General features: G+C 40.4%; 1 protein-coding gene across 1 annotated transcript in view; it reads left to right on the top strand.

Moving 5' to 3' along the window:
- Positions 1–21,692, top strand: part of LOC310848559 (chloride channel protein C-like) — a 66,560-nt gene that overhangs the window by 23,067 nt on the left and 21,801 nt on the right. The window contains exons 8-13 of the mRNA XM_083747751.1: positions 52–149; positions 3,515–3,618; positions 4,360–4,531; positions 6,149–6,320; positions 13,229–13,395; positions 18,318–18,497. Of these exons, the coding sequence (XP_083603877.1) occupies positions 52–149; positions 3,515–3,618; positions 4,360–4,531; positions 6,149–6,320; positions 13,229–13,395; positions 18,318–18,497 (893 nt within the window). The remainder of the gene's footprint in view (positions 1–51; positions 150–3,514; positions 3,619–4,359; positions 4,532–6,148; positions 6,321–13,228; positions 13,396–18,317; positions 18,498–21,692) is intronic.

Here is a 21,692-nt window from a genome sequence, read left to right as displayed (position 1 = left end):
TTATTTTATATTCAACATTTCTCTCTTACGTATTTTTAAAAACATGTATAGGTTTTGACAATTACTGCAACGGTCTACTTGCCATATTTCTTTCACTGTACTCCAGTCAAGAACCTGCCAGAATTTGAACCATCTGCTAAGCCAGAGAAGTAAGTAGTGAAAAAAGAATGCAGGCATCTTTGTAAGTGCCACTGGCTTCTTCATTTTCAGAATTGGTCCCTTCATGAAGCTTAAGTGCAACTTCATAAGTTGTTGGTGCCAGACCAACAATTTGCTTGAATATGGGAGCCCAGGAAATGAAACGTTTCCATCCATCCATTTCATCCATCCATCCATCCACCCACCCACCCATCCATCCCAACCTTCCTATCCATCCTATTCTGATGTTTCTATTTAAGAAACCTTTCAGAATGATGTCATGGAATCATAGAAACAGTTGGTTGTAAGGAAATCACAGAAATAATCCACTTGGGTAATTCTCAAATGATGCATCTAAAGTAAATTTCAATAACACAGTACCTGTGGGTACTAGTGTGTCCACCCCTCTTTATATGGCATGCATGAAAGGTTTCAGTAAATGCTTCCTCACAAATCAGTGCATGAGATATTGTTAGCTCTTCCTCCTCAATTCCTGTTTGCACTATCTTAGCCTCTCCTACACCTCTCCTATAGCAGCCATTTTGTGTTATGCCACACCCCTACAGCAGCCATTGTGCGACCCCCACTGGTTAGCACAGCACTTTATTAAAATACCATATGTGCCCCCTGGCCCCAAAAGATAAGTGACCTCGCATCTAGAGTTATCAGTGGGCTATAGGCTCTTTTGTGACCGGATTGCTCCCCATTATACACATTGCAACACAAGGGCTTAAAAAGGAGAGCTGTCTTCTTAATAATAATAATAATAATAATAATAATAATAATAATTTATTATTTGTACCCCGCCCATCTGGCTGGGTTTCCCCAGCCACTCTGGGCGGCTTCCATAGAAACCAGAAAACACTAAAATATCATACATTAAAAACTTCCCTGAACAGGGCTGCCTTAAGATGTCTTCTGAATGTCAGGTAGTTGTTTATCGTTTTGACATCTGATGGGAGGGCGTTCCACAGGGCGGGCGCCACTACCGAAAAGGCCCTCTGCCTGGTTCCCTGTAGCTTTGCTTCTCGCAATGAGGGAACCGCCAGAAGGCCCTCGGCGCTGGACCTCAGCGTCTGGGCAGAACGATGGGGGTGGAGACGCTCCTTCAGGTATACTGGGCCGAGGCCGTTTAGGGCTTTAAAGGTCAACACCAACACTTTGAATTGTGCTCGGAAACGTACTGGGAGCCAATGTAGGTCTTTCAAGACCGGTGTTATGTGGTCTCGGCGGCCGCCCCCAGTCACCAGTCTAGCTGCCGCATTCTGGATTAGCTGTAGTTTCCGAGTCACCTTCAAAGGTAGCCCCACGTAGAGCGCATTGCAGTAGTCCAAGCGGGAGATAACTAGAGCCTGCACCACTCTGGCGAGACAGTCCACGGGCAGGTAGGGTCTCAGCCTGCGTACCAGGTGGAGTTGGTAGACAGCTGCCCTGGATACAGAATTGACCTACGCCTCCATGGACAGCTGTGAGTCCAAAATGACTCCCAGGCTACGCACCTGGTCCTTCAGGGGCACAGTTACCCTATTCAGGACCAGGGAGTCCTCCACACCAGCCCACTCCCTGTCCCCCAAAAACAGTACTTCTGTCTTGTCAGGATTCAGCTTCAATCCATTAGCCGCCATCCATCCTCCAACCGCCTCCAGGCACTCACACAGGACCTTCACCGCCTTCACTGGTTCTGATTTGAAAGAGAGGTAGAGCTGGGTATCATCTGCATATTGATGGACACCCAGTCCAAACCCCCTGATGATTTCTCCCAGCGGCTTCATATAGATGTTAAAAAGCATGGGGGAGAGGACGGAACCCTGAGGTACCCCACAAGTGAGGGCCCAAGGGTCTGAACACTCATCCCCCCCCACTTTCTGAACACGGCCCAGGAGGAAGGAGCGAAACCACTGTATAACAGTGCCCCCAGCTCCCAACCCCTCTAGACGGTCCAGAAGGATGTTATGGTCGATTGTATCAAAGGCCGCTGAGAGATCCAGCAGAACTAGGAAACAACTCTCACCTTTGTCCCTAGCTCGCCGGAGATCATCAACCAGTGCGACCAAGGCAGTTTCAGTCCCATGATGAGGCCTGAACCCCGATTGGAAGGGATCCAAATGGTCCGCATCCTCCAGGCGTGCCTGGAGTTGTTCAGCAACCACACGCTCAATCACGTTGCCCAAGAATGGAAGATTTGAGACTGGGCGATAGTTGGCCATACTGGCCGGGTCTAAAGATGTTTTTTTAAGAAGCGGTTTAACGACCGTCTCTTTCAGCGGATCTGGGAATGTTCCCTCACAGAGGGAAGCATTCACCACCCCGCAGAGCCCATCGCCCAGCCCTTCCTGGCTTGCTTTTATTAGCCAGGATGGGCAAGGATCAAGGAGACAGGTGGTTGGTTTCACGCGTCCAAGCAGCCTGTCCACATCCTCGGGGGTAACGGATTGAAATTGATTCCATGCAACTTGACCAGACAGGGCTCTAGCACTCTCCCGCCCCAGCCCTGCTCCCACAGTGGTGTCTAGCTCCTTCCGAATATGAGCGATTTTATCTGCAAAAAACTTTGCAAAATCGTTGCAGGAGATCTTGGGGTCTTTACAAGGCCCCGGTGGTAAAGGTGGTTCCGTTAAATTGCGGACCACCTGAAAGAGTCTCCTGCTACTATTTTCTGCAGATGCAATAGAGGCGGTGAAGAAAGTCTTCTTCGCCGTCGCTATTGCCACTTGGTAGGCTCGACGTTGAGCTATAGAATAGAGAGATGGAGGCTAACTGCTTAAGTACAGAACATATGCACGATGTCAATCATATAAACACAAAGCTAACTCCTCTTCCTAAACTAAGTTTAGTTCCAAATTTAAAGATATAGAAGTGAAACAGTTTACCAAATCATTGAATACTTTAAAAAGAACCAAACAAGCACCAATCCTAGAGTTATTCTATGGATAATAAATATTTTGGAGAGATATTGAGGACTTCAGATACTCACACATGTGTTGAAAGAACATGTGAGGGGGAGTTGTGGGTCCACATGGGCTAGTCCCACCCCTAACTGGTCTTTGCTGGATGGTGAACTTTGAAATTAGATCTTTCAAGGACTTAAATACACCTTTCTTAGATTTAGTTGGTTTGTTATGGGGCTCTACATGTGTACTTTCCCTTTATGAAAGGGAGAATACAGATTGGGTGAGGATTATGAAAGGGAAAATACAGATTGGGTACATATAGTGTTCTATGCACTTACATAGATATGTCTATTGAGGACGGTGATGACTGGTTCAGTCTGCTTGCTCTGCCTCACATGTTATTCAATACATGTAGTATGTCTGAACCCCCTTTTGCAGTATGTATTCTACTCATGAATACAATGTTGTTTCTTTTTTTTTTCAAGTATAAGCCAGCCTACGTGGCACATTTCAGAATATAACTGTCCCCTGGGAACAATCCAGACTGGACCAGATGGAGCGAACTATTCCAACCAATCCTTTAATGAAGGTATGCAGGAGGGTGGGTGGGGAGTAGAACTAGGAATAGGAATGACCAGCATTCATGTAACTGCATTTCTCCAACTATGCTGTTTCTCTCCAGAACACAATTTGACCAAAGTCTTTGATTTCACTGTTACTGTTACTTGGGGTTGAATAACAAACTAGAAACAGTTTCTGAGGCATTCAAGGAGATCAGATGCTTCTTAACCGTTTTATGCTCTTCTACACTTTTCTAGAGACTTTGGTAGCTCAGCCCTATTTAGGACTTTGGTCACAGGACATGATAGCTTAGGTGGATAGGCAGCAATACTAAAAGGACTTGCCTTGCCTATCTGCCCAATGAATCTTGAGTTGGAAGATGTGGCATAACAAACAGCAACCACAGTCACAATGATCCATCAAGCATCAGTGTCCTTGGTGCTCTGTAGAGTTTAACAAGCAAAAGCAAAACTAGACATCATCCTTCTAATCTATAATAGACAATGGAAAAAACAGAAGGTGGCATGGAAGTAGAGAGGGGAAGGGAAGGTAGCAAGGGATGGATCTGAACAACTTACATGTCCTTAATTGTGGTTTACAATTACCAATTGAGACTGAACAGTTAAGCCATTGGTTTTGTGAAAAAAGTAATATTGAGACCTGTGCAGATGCAACTCTACACAGAAGCCTGTTTGATAAACTATCTGGACATTAGAGCCCTTCTGTTTGTTCTTTCTCTCACCTCCCACCTTTCCAATCTCATTTAAAGCTGCTGCTCTCTTGGCTGAGAATGGGATGAGAGGAATCACGTACTTATTCAGACGTGGAACTCACGAGGAATTTGGATATGCTTCTCTTTTTACGGCACTTGTATTCTACTTCTTGCTTTCCTGTTTGACAGCAGGCTCTGCCATTGCAAGTGGTTTGGTTATACCTATGCTGTAAGTATTGCATTCATTTTATGCTACTATAGGATGCAGGTATCTCTATGGAAATCCACAATATGGTGAAAGTCACTCAGTACATTCCACTTACACCACACATTTTCAACATTGCAACTGCCTACATGTAAACCAAAGAGGTTAGTTATTTACTACATATGGTGGTGGGTAAAAATAGTCATGTATACCATCCACCTCTTATTCTGGACAAAATAGACTTGCATTTATGTCTCATATAAGAAAAGTGGGTCAGCTGCCTTCAGAAAGATGCTTAACAAGTGGCTGAAAAGAGCAGGCAGATCTAATGATTTATCAGAGCCTTTCTGTCTTTGCATCTCAGGTTGGTTGGGCACCTCTAGGCTGGTACTTTCTTGCAGGTGTGTTGTGAAATGTATTATTAGCACAGTAATAGCACATTAGTGGTGAATTTATTCTGCTTTATTATTTCTGCAATGCTTCCCCAATGTTATCACATTATGGTTGTCTAGTGGGACTATGGTACAACAAAAGCAGGACACCTCCACCCCTCAGAACATCTGTAGTATGTAAAGCAATGGCAAGTTACAGGATGTGCACTGATTGGAAATGAAGCAGTGTGACCACCCCAAAACTTTGGCAGGTGTAAATAGTATTGAAAGTGGGAATGATAGCAGCATGACCACAAATCACTGTGCCTGTGCAATAAAAAGGATGCATGGAGATATTATTTTGAGCTCGTTTGAGATATATCTGACACTCTATTGCCAAAACTTAGCTTTTCTTTTCAGGTGATTTTTTAAAAAATCAATATGCAGCTTCTACTTATATGTCATGCAGTAATCAGAGACCTTTCCTCAAGATGCTGCTCCTGTTTATGGGGAAAAAATCACAAACATTTCAATTTCAAATGCTGTGTATATGTCAGAGGCATCTGTTGACTAATGCTTGGGACATCACTAGAGATTAGCAACACACAGCTCCTACCAAACCATTATGAGAACTTTTATGATAACTTGTATCCAATGTAGCATGAAGTCACTTGTTCAGCAAGTGCAAGGAATTATCATTGCAAAGTGAAATTTCCACCATTCTTCTCTCCCTGGGCACTCCCTAAATCTGCTCTGGAGATTCCTCCAACCTCTCCTTCTCAGAGAAGAGTTTCATCTCACCAGGGTAAATTTTTGCACTCATGGAATGAGTGCATTGGATGCCACCTTTAAAGTTCAATTAAAATAATTGATTTGATGTCTAAGAGTGTTGAATGCTGCTCTGCTGTTCCACATCAGTGTTGGAGGGCACATATTGTCTTTTAACAGGAAATGTGGAAAACACCAGTCTATCACCTCCCACTGAAGCAGGGGTTCTTTTTTTATTTAGTTCATTGAAGGCTTCATGCTTCCCTCTTCTGTGCTACTTGCCTGTGATTTTATCTAACATCATTGGCAAGCAAGCAAGCAAGCCAGCCAATTTCTCAGAGCATAGCTGGCCCACCCTTTCAGCAAGACAACCCCCTTCTATAATTCAGAGACAGGTTGTCATGCTATAGTGCCAGATCTCTGCTAGCACAGTTACCAAGAGAAAATGAAAACCATTTATCTGCCCAGACAAGTGTCTTTACTGTCTTCTTTTCCTTTGCAGGTACACAGGTGCATTATATGGCAGGATAGTTGGCTTGATACTGGTTTCCATTTTGGGGGTTCAGACTGATGAACACAGTGCATGGATTGATCCAGGGTTGTTTGCCGCAGTTGGAGCTGCTTCTTTCTTCAGCGGTGTTTCAAGGCTAACCATCTCCCTAACAGTTATAATGGTATGCAATAAACTAACTTGTATGCTGTTTCGCCATTGGCCGCCATGATGTTACCAAATGCCTCAAAAGCATATTTGGTATTTTGATCTCTGAGTAGTAGACTGGCAGTGTGGAGGAGCACAGTCGAAATCAGCAGCAGTTTGCCCTGCTTCAGAAAGCTCTGTGGTAGAAAAACTGGAGCCCTGCCAGAATCCTTGGAGCACATGGGCAGAGGTTCGTTGTCCTTTTCACATGGTCAGCAACTGAGTAAGGTGAAGAATGAGGAGGTTGCTCTGTACATCTTTACAGGCAAGCATGTAGGACCCCCCTCCCTTGGGCTGGTGATGTGGAGCCCTGATTGTGTTAGTAAAATGTGATATCTGAAAAGCAAAACAAAACCAACAAATCCCTGTCTGAACGTTTTCTAGTCTCTGTGTTGAAAGCTGTGTCCAGCATTATTGACTTTTAATAATAAAAAGGTCAGAAACAGTACAGCTACCACGGAAAAGCTGTAACTCAGAGAACACAGAAATCATGGCACCATTAAGAAAATTAAAAAAGCTGAAGGGTCTGCAGTAATGTTGGCTACTCTTCAATATTCCTTTTTGAGATGAAAAAAGGACTTGGACGTGACAATGCAAAAACATAGTTAAAAGGTGGTGACCTTGAATTGTAAAGTGCATACATTTTTCCGATACCGTTTGATAGGTTCCAAAATAATTTTGGAATGTTTGCTTTGGCTGTCTATGCAGTCTTCCATTTGGAAAGAGTTATATGGTGGTGATGAACAGGTTAGTAAAATGCTTTTTAAAAAGAAATACCAGACCCCACAGGCTTTTGCCCACTTCTTCGTTCTTGGCTGCTTCCCTTTTCCATGTTGATACTCAGCTCTCTGCCTTTCCTTTTTGCTGAAAGTACTAGGTCTGATGGTAACATTTCCACATGCTCCTATTCCAGTATGGAGAAAAGTCCACTTCATCCAAGTTAAATAACTGTGCTTAAGCCCATGCAACTCTATATGAGGCTTAAGACTGTTTGTTTAAGTATTCTATATTATCCTAATTAATTAAATTAGCTATTGCTTGATGGCCAAAAGGGTTTCTCAGTGGTTTACACTTTATAAAATCAATGTAAAAAAATATAGCCATACATAATTAAAGTACACAATAAAACACTTCTATCAAAATATTAAAATAAGCACCCATAATTAAAATGCATAACAAAACAAGCTCATTAAAACAGCATAAAAATTAAAAAAAGCAATTAAAACAATTAAACAGGAGGTTCAAGCCAGGAAATCAGGGGAATGCTTGTTTAAGCAGCTGTGACTTCAAGAACCAGCAGAATGCCAATACAGACAGGTTAAAATATTTTATGTTGAGGGACAAGCTTCAGTTAAATACATTTGTATCTGCAGATGCAACTATATGGAGACATGCTTTACAAACAGATTATTCAGCTATTGCAAACGGCATGCAATATGCAGTGTGGCAGGAAATAAAATGAATGAGATCGGGGCACTTCCAGGCTATCACTATTTTGGGGTGGGATTCATACACATACTGGCAAATTCAGTATGCACAATTATAGTTGATTAGGAGTTCTTGCACAGCAAATCTACTTCCCAAAAGCGATGGAAAAATGTACTGGAAAGTGCAGGATAACACTTGCATTGACTTAACATCTTTTGACCTGCCCACCAACAAATCAGAATGAATGTTAATAAAATAGCCAATGTTCTCTAATCTCCCTGCAAGCAAATTGGGATGAATGCCCAGTAAATAGGTCATCTGGAAGTGCCCCAAGAGTCCATTGGCCAGGCTGTCTCTACTGTCCACTGAAATATCTCCTCAGGCAGAGGATATTGGATGACAAAAATTATTGCAATGACCCTTATATGGCCCAGAAACAGGAGTGGTTGGAAATCCTCTACTCAGTCTCTTAAATTGTACTATAGCTAATAAAGTGCTCAAAGACCACTTCTGATTAAATCTTGGTATGAACCATTCACATTGTCTCTTTTGGGAAGCCCAAATGGAATAAAAGTAGAATGCTGTTGGTTCTTTAGGCAGCAATAACTTAAACATTGCTGGCTCAAGTGCAAACCTTACAGCTGTAGGTGCACATCCAGCCGGAAACTAGTAGTAATCTCCTCATGCAGATGGTAAGAACTGGCTTTGGATGATAAAATGGAACGAAATCTGAATTGGAGAAAGATATAATTGTACGTCTCAAGAGCCAAATACAGTTGCAGCCAAAAGTAACAGCTGGCCTTATTTGTGAAGGGAGTGACAAGCCAGTAGTGAGGATTGGGAGGGCAATGGTTTTTTTTGCTAGATGGCAACAGTCTTAGAGCAGTGACTAGGATAGACAGAAGCAGAATCACAATGATAGTTCTGTGTACAACCGGAAGTGCAGCTGGTGCTCCAAATACCTTCAGTCAATGTATGCAGCTACAGCTATTGCTCATGCTCTAGGATGAACTGTCTCAGTAGTTGCTCATGGTTAAAGCATGACTTCAGTTTCTTTGTATCACGACACTGGATCACAACCTTGCTGACATTTCCTCTTGGGAAAGGAAAATAAATTTCTAAAAGGTTTCCATCTGTTACAAAACCCACCAAAACATCTGTCAGCGTCATTAAGAGCTTTTCTGGCTGTGCTTGACATACACTAGCGGTAGCAATTTCAGAGTGGAAGTGTTCTGTTGAGCAAGCGAAAATGGGCAAGTGCACCTACCTTTTTCTGAAACATCAGAGACTTCTGATGGTTGTACCAACCTTTATGCTGTGATTTGAGTAACATTGCTAGAACCGTGTTAGCTAATTGAGTCTGCCCTTAGATTCCAAGCATACCTTGAGTAGAGTGAAACATGAACATGAATTCTATATGGTCCCAAGCTCTAACACTTCCTTATAACCCCTCCACCCTGGCACTTGAGAATTGCAAGCATCAATTTTATGTATCCCTTTGATGTAGGAACATCTAATGTAGGCCTGTTAAAGGTGAAGTTGGAAGAAATGCCTCATCACTTTGTCTACATTGGAATCATAGTGAAAGTATGAACTAAGCAGTATCCCATAGTCTGTAGAGCAATCTGGAGTTGGAAGTGAAAAGGAGGAGATTAATAGAGCAAGGGATATGTGTGTGTGTGTGTGTGTGTGTGTGTGTGGTGTGTGTGTGTGTGTGTGTGAGAGAGAGAGAGAGAGAGAGAGAGAGAGAAGATTGACAGAAAATTGATTTAAAAAACCAACCTTCTCTGTTCTTAGGACTGCAAAACTATCTGGGCTCGTCTGTCTTCCAGGCTTCAAGTGTATGCTGTACTGTTGTTTGTTATAAATGAAAACCAATACAATGTATTTTAAAATCTCCAAAACTCCAGTGATAACAGGATGCTAGCATAGTGATGCAGCCCTCTGGAGTTAGTAAAAATATAAAAACCTCAGAATTATTAGAGTTGTGCATACTTGGTGTAAATCGCTTTTGTAAAGTGTGTTAGACAGTTCTGAGCTGGATTATGCGGTATCTTTTTCAAGAAGAGAAAGGGAACTTGGTGAGGAAGGCAGCTGTTAGGTTTTAAGGAAAGTTCACATTTACCACAAGCCACTTGCCTTTTTATGAATGTAAATAAAAAGGGTGCCCTCTTTGCCTTTACATTTTTTTTTTGCACCTAATGACTTCATTTTTAACTAGATTCTCCCCTCCAATGAATTTGAGTAAAAAAGATGGTCAGTAAAAGTCTGCTGGATCAGCAGGCCCAATTCTAATGAGGTTCCATTTTGACTACATTTTCAAAACCAAAAGCCAAACCGAGAAACAAGTTAACCATGGTGTGACTAAGAATGAGGGCCAGGGCTTTTATCAGTAGTTTTATGTAAAATGTGTCTTTTGAATTTCCTGGGCAGCTGCCCTCCTCTCTTTGATGTGCCATGCCCTGTTGATGCTCTTAATGAAATGCATAAGTATGTGTTATGTAATAAAACTATAATAATAGACAGGGGGCCAACTGGTTATAATGATGTGGGGCATACATCACTGTAGGGCTTACAGAAAAATTCCATCAGTGACTAAAATAAGGTTAGTTTTTTCTAAAAGCCTCTGAAGCATTCCACTAAGCGTGCAATTATGTATGAGGTAAGCAAAGTGAAACTAATTTGCTGATTCATGAATTATAAATCTGCCTATTAATGGTATTTTTCCTTAATCCATTAGCAGTGCTGGCTGTATAGGAGCAGAAACCCTAAAGGCAAGCCGTCTTTAGCATGGCTTGTTACCTATATAAGACCTAAATTACATAAGATAGCAAAATCAAGCATAGCTAGTAAATCTTTCCTTGTGATCTGCCCCCTAAGTGCACTTTACATTGCACATGATTAAAAGATAAAATTTACTGGCTGTTAAGCTGTTTTTCCTGTTTTTCTTTCTCTTCATTTTCTTCCATTTTTTTTTTTAAATATTAGCACCAATTTGTCTACTTCTTATATCTGTCCCTTCAGTGTAAGTTCTATTTCTACAAGGTATAGGGCATGGGGAAGGTTTACCTATTATGAGCAGCCCAAATCAAGTAGCAAGTTTTATTGAGGTGGGGTCTTTTCAGATTATCAATTTATAGAGCAGCAGGTGTGTCCTTGTCCTTTTTTTTTTTGCTTGAGATCTAGTTCTATTTGAGGATACAGCGTTTCCCCAGAAGCCAAACCTTATTGGAGAATTTGAGTCTTTTCCCAGTTAGTGCGGCTGTTATGATCTAGAGAACTGTTCAGAATTATATTGTTTCAGTACCATTATTTTGTGGTGTCACCATTGCGCACTATACTTGACTTACTAACAGCCAAGAGAAAGATCACTGTCCTGAGGAGACTACAATCTAAAATAGTTAAAATTATATTTATACATAAGTGTAGTTATAAGGAATGAAATTAACATGTGTGTTACATAGTTAAATTACATGTGAAGAATAGGATCCAGATAGGAGCTCCCATATTAAAAAACATAAAAAAGCAACTGTGCACCATTCTGATTTGGGAGAAGCTTAGATGTTGGGGTGGTGGTTCACTCTTTCACTCCTTGCTATTTTTCTGATTAAAATTGCCCCTCGTTGCAAGTTGCTGCTTGACCCACAGGGAGAAATGTACAGATTTATCATGGGTACTTGCATGTTTCTTCTGATGGGACAAATAATAGCTTTGGTGAGAATAATTTCAATCAGGAAAATGGCATAGAGGGAAGGCTTAAGCCTCTTTCATGGTGCTTTTGTACTGTTCCAAATTGCCCATTCCATTGCAGCTACATTTAAGTGTTGAAACACAGGTGATTTTGTACATGGCTCTCCCTTACCATGTCTAGATTGGTCCATGAACATCTACCTGAGAGTAGCTGTTGTGAGAGTGACATCCATGATGATGGGTAGCACAATTCCACCCCTCTGTTGCATCCTATATTGTGCCTTGTACTCAGGGGAACCACACAGCTGCTGAAGCTGACTAATCTCATGGCAAACTGTGAAGAAATATGTCTTGACAGTTTCACATGCAGTAGCTAATAATGTAAGACTTCATCTTCAGTGTCTGCTGAGGTGAAACATTCAAGTGGATTCTTTACACTTGCTTTGTAACAGTCTTATCACCTGTGTGAGTCTCCTCTTTGCAGGTTCAGTGCTCTCTCTTTCACACATCTCATGCACTGGAGCACACATAATTCACCTATTACTAAATAAGGGCAGCAAGGCTATGTCAGTTGCCACACATCAAGGTTATTGCAAGAGTAGTGAGGCAACCACCGATCTATATAAATGGGCTGGATGTTGTAGAATTACCTTTGAAAGAAGACATGCAAGACGTTCTGACCAAGGTTAAATACAGATAGGGCAGTCATTATTTTTCTTTACAATGTCCATGGGTGGGACTGCATAGAATAATAGAATTTTAGAGTTGAATGTGACTCCAAAGGTTTTCTAGTCCAACCTCCTGCAATGCAAGAATCCTGCCCACAGCCATCTCTGGGTGGGCTTGAACCACCAACCATCTGGTTAACATCCAGATGCACTAACTCATTGTGGCACTAGCCCTACCTGTCATGTCAGCCTGTCTTTGATCACTCCCAGGGACATCTGCAACCCAATTTTTATGCTGCTTTGCTACCCAGACTTTCCAGCCACTCCAATATGCTCTTACCCGTTCAGGGGTAGGGGAGAGACTTTAAAACATCAAAGTCAGCCCTTTGACTACCTTGTAAAAAACTTTTAAGTATTTTACTATGCATTTTAGTGATCTTCAACACAAAGGGTAAAGGGAGGGAATGGATGGAGAAAGAATAAAAGTGAAACTTACATGGACCAGGAATTGACTGAATTGTCCATTCCTAGCTGTGACCCCAAAATAGGGATTACTGGAGAGCAAAAAAGCTCTAAAACGCATCTGAGAAATGCATAGTGTTTCTGTTTGAGCTGGTTAGGAAAAGTCTTTTGTTTCTTCTGGCAGCTTCTTATCAGAATGCTTCCTTACTTTGAGAATCCATACTTTAGTGGGTCCTCCATATTTTAGTGGACACTGGTTTTCTTCTTCTTCTTTTGAGCCTGTGAGCACATCAGGCATGCTTAGAAAGTGCTGTAGGCATCAGTCTCAGGATGGCTGCAATGGAGTGCAGGCATGACCTTAACTGAAAGGGAGTTCCATAAAATTTGGCCCACAATACTCTCAACTCTCAAACAATGCTATTCAAAAAGTGCTGAAAGTGGCTGTTAATTGTAACATCATGTTGCTATTATTTCTTAGTTTGGAACATAAAGCCTACAGTATTTTGTTCAACAGAATTTTTGTACCATGTAATTGTAAATAAAACATCTAACCGGTTTCTTTAAACAGATGACCTCTAATTATCAACAACACACTTCTTTTCTAGTAATGCATGTTCCCCTTTTCCTGCTACTTTAGGTAGAGATCACAAATGATGTCCAGTCCTTGCTACTCATCATGCTGGCAGTCATGCTAGCCAAAATGGTTGGTGACTGGTTTAACATGTCTCTATACAGTTCTTTACTGAAGCTGAAATCCATTCCCTACTTAGATGCTGAGCCATTTGTTTGCCATAGGAAAAAATGGTGAGTGTTTTCTTATTTTCCTATTGTGGCTGTTCTATGAGTTAGTGTAAAACGACTGGATGTCTTTAATTTGCTGATTTAGAGATTTAAACCTGGAAGAAACTTACTGGTAGTTCAACTTCTGGCTGCATCAGGAAAAAACCAAACAAGACAGGAAAATATAGTAAATGCAGAATCATGTCCCTTGAAAACATAAAATGCATAGCAAAGCTACCTCCATGTATATATCAGATGAAGACCTATCTGCAATTGCCTCCTAACACAAGAAGCAAAATGAGTTTTGTTCTACTATCACAAGAAACTGCTTAAATGATAGTGAGTGTTGGCATTGCAGCATTTTGGCAAGGAAAGAAGAGCTATACTTCTGGCCCACTAATCTAATTTCTGGAGAAGAGACATTTTAAGTGTGTGTCTCTTTTCTGATACAAACTTCTGATATATAGTGATGGGAAAGAGGTAATATATTCATTGTGGCCTTTTTCAGCCAAGGCTGGGCATAATCCCCAAATGTTGAGTAGGCTTCCCATTAATAAACCAATGAACAATGGCAACAAAGCTTTCTATTTTTCTTTTCTTTTAGCACATCATAGATATTCACTTTTGCTTGTAAAAAGTTATGTCAGATCATACAGTGTGTTATGTTCTAGATACTGGATGATTAAGCTGTGTCTAACAGAGGGATGCACTATGACTTCTAGTTATGCTGCATACCACCATAAATTGTCCCCTCCCTGTTATAAAAGCTAGCTAACTGGAACACTCTGAGCTGCTGGTTGCCAGGGAGTGCTTTTTAATGAGGGCAAGAGTACTCAAACACTTCTATAACTTGGCAACTCTTCCTGCTTTTATAAGCCACTATACACTTCAGAAAGAAAATATCTTACAGCCTACTTTTTAATGGGACAAGTTAAGTGCTAAGTGAATCTGGTGCTTGTTCTGTTCTAGCTTAACGTTAGCCTTGTCAAAATTCTCTGTGTTTCTGCATGATATGCCACATAAAACTGATTTGAGGAGCCAAGAATTCAGACTATGATAAAGTAATTGTACATTGTTTTAAATAAAAGCATGTTGGAAAGTGGCATTACATTAAATAGTTGATTGTATTGCATAGTTGAGCTTTTGATACTGCTGACTTGGATTTTCTGAAGTGGGAGTTTGTACATTTTTAACTGGAGTGAAATGAATTTATAGAGAAATCACTCTGAAAATTTGCATGTCGAAACTGTCACCTTGAAAATAAATGGGTTGGTTTTGTGTGTATGTGGGTGACAAAGAGAGAGAGGCCCGGCTCACAATCACATTAACAATAGTTAAAATAAGCTGTGCTTTAATATAAGCAAGCCGCATGCTGGTTTTCCTGGGCATGTTGCTCCTCCCCCATTCCGGCTGCTGTTGTGCTGCTGGAGAAAGCCATGGTCTGGCTTGTGTTGTCTGATCCCAGGCTCATGGTTTCTTGTCCCCAAACAAACTAAACAAACTACAAGTCACAAGCCAAGAACAAACTCTGGCTTCTGGACAAGCTTTGTTGGGAAAGCAACAAACCATGAACCTGGGTTGGGATTACCCAACAAGACAGACCATGGTTTGTCTCCTGGTAGTACAGCAGTAGCAGGAGTTGGGGAGGAGCAAAGTGACCACAATTTCAGCAGTGTGCACCAGCATGCTCCTTGTTCATATTAAACCATAGTTTATTTTAACTATGGTGTAGTGTGATGTGCAAACCAGACCAATAAGAAAATCAGTGTGACCAGACACAAGTTTCAGGGAAAAGAAGGTGTTGCAATGGCTGTCATGATACTGGTGCATACCTCTCCATATTGTGGTGTGATGTTGTGGCATGACTTTCTGTGCTATTTGGAATCCTTTTTTTAAAGGTACTAATCATGACCCATCTTTTCCTTAGTCTCCCTTGGCCCTTCAGTATTTTTGGAAAACATTTTTGGCTAAATACTTTTTAATGACTTATATCTTACTATTTAACTTACATGATAACCTTTGTTTCCTTCAGTCTTAAGTGTATTCTATTTCCTCAAAAGTAGACACTCATTTCTGAATTATTAAAGAATAATAAGCCAGCTGGCAAAGCAGGGGAACCCCGTCTTGTATGCACAGCTTTGGCAGAACAATAGGATTGCTAGTCACAATTTATTTATTAGTTCTAACACTGACCCATCTTACTGGGTCTTGTAAACATTACTGAGATAATGATGTGAAACACCTTTAACATACTAGCTAAGTTATTATTGTTATGATTTGAAGCTTAGCACAACAATCCTTACACTAGAGGATCAGATTTCTCTGCTTAATTCCCCAATGTGATGAATTATAAGCCTGGGAGTTTTATGAAGGACGAGGGTATAAATCTATAAAATGAAATAATAGTTGCTTTTTCTTTTAAAATCTTCCACGTGACACAGTTGCAGCCACGTTCCTGGGTATAAACAAATTTTAAATAAGCAAGTGGAGTCTGCAACCAAACAAATCAGTGTGGAGTGCTTCAGTTCAGGATTCTAGCCACTCTATTCCATTCTCCTCCTCACAGTTTTGTTTCTCTTGCCCAATAGTTAATCAACAGTATGTGCCCACTGAGCATGCTCAGTCCTCATTGGGCTCCTAGGCACACTGGTGCCTAGTCTGAGCTACATTAAACTCTTGGATATCTTGATTGATTTCTATAAGCAGCTTTCACTTTCATTCCTGGAGACATTTAGAACATTCCCAGTGAGAACCTGGAAAGGACTTATGAAATAGTTCTCCACCCTTTGCATAGGCCTCATCTGTACCAGAGTGCCTCCCCTATGAAGGAAGGGTAATTAATATCAACAGGCAAACTACTTCCATGATTGCCACCTAGTGAATTTTCTGTACGATTCAGAGTTAAAAACTTAATGTGGCTGCACATGTTACTGACAACTACCATGAAAATAAAACTATCCAAAAAGCAAGCTCTTGAAATGTATTTATATAAGGGCCAATAGTTACTTATCATAATAAAACAATGGTTTACAAGAAGCCCAGCTAAAATCCATTGTTGTTTTGAAAAAAAACCCCTTCATTTAGTCAATAGATAAACATTCCCACCAAGTGATGCGAATGATCTGAGTGAGGTTTACTTAGATAAAGGCAACCATCCAGTAGGAAAGATGTGAATGAGTAGAGCTGCCTGTTTTCTCATGCTGATTTCCACAAGCATGTCTGCTTATAACTGTAAAATGTTCTTCAGGAAGAATATTGTCATGGGTTTAAATAAGTTTCAACCTAAGGTATCACTCTAATCCAGGGGTAGTGAACCTGTAGGTTGCAGGCTGGACCAGGCCCACAAAACCATTATTCCCCACGACAGTCCTAGGTTGGGAGGAGAGCCTTTCTTCTCTTGTGCAAGTTAATGGAGAGATTGCTTTTGCCATTAACTTGCCTTGGGTGCGGTTGGGGAGAAAGAGTACACTCCCTGAAATGGTTGTTGGGGGAGAGAATCTATCTCACCCCTCAAGGATCCTGTTACCTCAAGGGTCATTGAGTTTCTCTCCCTACCAGCCATTTTTGAGGCTGTAACTCCTGCCCCCTGCAAGTTTATGGAGAAAGAGCTCTTGCCATTAATGTGTGTGTGATTGCCCTTATCACAGTGCTGAGTTTCAACCTCCCCTCTCAGCCCAGCATTGTAAGGGGTGTGTGTGTGTGTGTGTGTGTGTGTGTGTGTGAGAGAGAGAGAGAGAGAGAGAGAGAGAGAGAGAAAAGTGCCATGTGTGTTGCACACAAAGTGGTAACTTTGTTTTTAGAGGGTACCATTCAAGGTGATAGATGGCTGAATGGTCCTTCATACAGAAATTCACTGCATGTAGAAAAATGGCATATCAGAAAGAAGAGTATAACGTTTTCCAGGTACTTAGTTTTCTATGTGTACAGATTTTTCTTTTTTGTATGGAGGACTATTAAATCATGGGATTTGCCACCTGCAGTTTGAAGAGGTGCGACCAGATAAAGGCTAATCACCACAATTGTCACTTGTTAGAAGTAAACTAAGACTAGAGGCTACTACTTGCTATAGTAATCCCATCTGTATTCAAAATTTTTGTAGTCCCAAGAAATAAAACACTGCCTTTCATCAAGGCCCAAATTCCTACTCTGCATGAAGCTCACTGAGTGACATTGGGTCAGTCACTATCTCTTTGCCTACTGTAGCACACACACAGTGTTGTTAAAGGGGAGAAGCATGTCCAATGTCCTGAGCTCCTTGGAGCAAGAGTGTTGAAATCCTCTAGAGACACAAGATTTTCTCTTAAAATTTGTACTGTGCCAACATGCCTCTACAGAATGTTCATGGTGGCCAACCAAGCTTTATAAACAACACCTAAAATAATATAAATAGAACAAATGTGGTACAGATGTTCTCTGATATCTGTACAACATGACCAGAGTAGTTGTTAATGTTTCATATATCGCCAAGAGGTCATCAGTGATCACAGCAGCTTATTGAGCTTGGTGAACAATTGGTGAGAACCATTTTAACTGTTGTTATGTTGTTATGAAAGTTTTATTTCTTCTTTACATTTTCCTCCTAGTTCCAAGAACTTTTTGTAATCTGAACATAGTTTTCTGGGGATTTCATTTTGAATTAGAACATTTTTAAAAAGCAGAAACTCATGGAAACTGATTAATGGCTCTTATCTTCTCTTAGAAAACTAATGCTTACATCTGGTTGGCTTTATTAAGCATCTTACTCATAAGCAGGAAGGTCATGCTTGATAATGACTTTATTGGCTAATTACATTTTAAACAACATATTCACAAAATAAAACCAATTTATTTGCAGCTTGAAGTAATTCACCAGCACATTATAAAGTCATCAAACACTCATGTGGTACGGTGTGCCTTGTTCCTTGTTTACTAAATAAATTGTTGGCTGTCTGCTTTATGTCTTTCAGGTTAAACCTGGAATTGTTTGCTGCCAGAGATGTCATGAAGCTTCATGTCAGGGTTCTCCATGTAAGAGAAAACATTGCTTTCTTGGCTCAACTCCTTGCCAACACCAGCCATAGCGGATTCCCAGTGGTTTACAAATCTAAGCCAGATCAGGCAGAGGTGTTCCTGGGAACAATTACGAGGTAAGAAGCCACTACATTCTTCCCAGAAGATAAGTGGCCCCTAAGGCCAATATTTAGAACAAAGAATGAAGGCCTTAGTATACCGTATTAATGAGAAAACATGTCATGAAGTAGAGGGCTTGTGATCTGCAACAGTTTTCTCTTTAAAGTTTGGAACAACTTTTGCCAGTGTGTGTTTGCATAAACCACTCTGTGTGTTCCTCTGTGTTAACTGTGCAATATTCCTTTAGAAACAGGCACACACCTCAAGGCACTTGGAGGCTTATGAGAACAATGAATCAGAAGGATGTGTGTTATCAAATTGATCACAATTTTTATTTATTTAAAATATCATTGGCAAACTTCCCTTTGTTTACTCTTACTCAAGTTCACCTCTTTCAAGATAAAACATGTCAGAATTCGGATGAAACAGCAAAGTCTCTAATGCTTGTGATGGCTTGCTTCAGTAAACAGGAAATAAAGCCAGCAAGCACTTCCACTCCAAGAGAACAGAATATACATGGCTTTGTTTTCTGGCCTCACAATAACTTGGTTTGTAATGCCATGGTACACAATTGTCTCCAATCCTTCAATAACTTGTATCAAAGCTGACATTTGTTCTTAGTGAGTTGTCAGTCTGTAGACAGAAAGAGCCATTTGTGAATTTAATGTTAAAAACAACAACCCTACCTTTGTCCACAACTACAGTTAAGCAGGAATCTTTATAAATAGCAGTTTTTTTCTATAAAACCTAGGTTTTTCATTTATTAAAAAAAGTTACTCAAGCCACTCTGTAAAGCAGCATATGAATTATTTAAATAAAAAATATGGACATATGAAATGTTTAGTAGTCATACAAGAGCACAAATAATCTAAAGATAGGCTATGTTTTATGATGAAAGCTACTGCCTTTTTAAGTGCAACAGTTACCTGTTTAGAGGGAAATTCTGGATGTTATGGAGGCCAGATGAGCTTCATCAGAAAAGAGACCAAGAAACAAGAGAGAGGAAGTTGGGAAACCCGCCTTAAATGCCCTCTATAATGGAGGATTGCATCCTGTGTTTGTACACAGTTGTGGTTGTTTTGGCACAGCTGGGCTCTTCCTAGGAATGCTTGGCAATAATTTCCAGTTTCTGTTTTCTTTTCACGTTTTTAAAAATATCTCAGAGAGATTACATAACTACACATTCCTCCTGCTGTTCTCTATTTTTTAAAGAACAGAGCACATTTACAACTCAAATTTGTACAATATCAAGAAAAAGACAATGGAGTAGCAATGCTACTGCTTTTAAAATTCTCATTGAACAGAGAACTCAGTTGTTGATATTGACCTTGGGTATCTGGTGCATGCAATCTAGCTCTTTAGAGTAAGTGGAGGGAGTCACAGTTGAGAAAAGAAAGTAAGGATGAGAAAGCAGTAGATATGGGAAAGGCCAAGTGTTAATGGTCATGGGCATCACTCAGCTCTATAGGGAGACCAATGACTACTTATTATAGCTACTCATATGCTAACAATTTCCGGAGAATGATGGCATCTAAATATAACTGCTAGGGTGGCATGTCCTCTGTGATAGTGGTTTTGAGGTAACTTTGCAGCAACTAGCAATTTGGCAGCTTGCAAACTAATTGGGAATTGCTGATCCCCACCATAACATTTGTTGTCCCGCTCTTGCTGTTTGGGTGGAAGCCAGTTTGGAAACTATTGGTAAATACTGAGGATACAAATGTTGGTAAGCGGAAGCAAGCTTCCTTTGAAAAACTTTCTAGTCAAAGACACTTCATTTTCCTGTTGTACTGCTCTGTCCATAAGCTTTAATGAGCTTTTTTATTACATAATTTTAAGAAGAATAAAACATGGAAGCCATGTTATTAAGCAAATGGTCAGATTCACATGTTTGACTCAACTATTGTTAATTATGTAGTCCTTGTTTCCTGTTGTTTGGTCCAGTGCAAATCATTGCTGTTCTGCTCATCCCTTACTGATATCTGTAATAGATTATTTCACAAACAAGCAAACCATACAAATAGCCTCTATCCCATCATGGTATTTCAATCAAAAAAGAAAGCAGCAACAACAAACTGTTCTTGGGGGAATATCCCAACATTATAACTTTTGGCTTAGTTTTGATGAGCAAAGAACAAGAAGATGTGTGCTTATGTGGGTGGGTGTATAACATATATAAGAAATTGGACACATTTAGAACAGTACACCCTACCTTTTTTGCCGTCTAGACAACTGTTTCCTTGCTTACCCCCAACCATTAATGCATTTTTCCCAAGAAAAAAAATATAAATAGTTTCAGTTAAACCTGAAAACCTGGAGATGATGGACTATGAGTATCCACTTGATCACATCATTTGGGCATTTCAGAAGAATAGAAAACAGTTCCTTAAGATGAGTCACTTGATTTGAAATCTATACAAGTTATCAGAGTGTAATCCATGATGTGCATATTTGGGTGAAGTAATGTGCATTTCATTTCAGTTGCATCAAATTTTAAACCCTAGTGATAATTTCCCCCAATGTTCCTTGTCACACAGCTGTTTCACATATTGTGAAGGGCAAACGAGATTCTCCTATTGAGTCAGCCAATCAAGACTTCTTGATAAGTGTATCTATATGATGCACTAGTACCTATATGAATATTTGTAACATTCATACTTTAAAATGTCACATTTGTACTGTATGCCTACAAACAAAATAGGATGGATCCAGTTTCAGTTAACAAGTTGTTGTTGTTGTTTCTTACTCGCCTGCACCATAAGATCCCAAGGTGGGTTGCAGCAATGTAGCAACATAAGAACCTGCCTTATACCATGTCAAATCATTAGTCCATCTAGCTCAATATTGCCTATATTGACTGCATGTTTCCACACAAGAGTCCCTCCCAGCCCTTCCTGGGGATTTCAGGGATTGAATCTGATACTTTCTGCATGCAAAGCAGATAATCTGTCAAGTGACCTGTGGCCCCATCCCTAAATACAATATTTAAAATTGTTTAGAACAAGTTACTAAAATATGGCTTACTGTGACTGCATGAATACGTGGGCTCCTGGAGAGAAGCTTGCAATCACTTTGCTCCTGCTTGGTCCTTTTTGCTCACACACCATGCTGAGCTAAGGCAAGGTTTGGCTTAGCATGTTGTCTGAACTTGGATGTATGGTTAAGCTCTGTCCCTGCTAACTATGACCTGTAACAATGGTATGATTAGCAAA

Source organism: Podarcis gaigeae (assembly GCF_964106915.1).
Source record: "Podarcis gaigeae genome assembly, chromosome: 7".
NCBI lineage: Eukaryota > Metazoa > Chordata > Lepidosauria > Squamata > Lacertidae > Podarcis > Podarcis gaigeae.
This window is presented reverse-complemented; position numbering and strand designations above follow the sequence as displayed.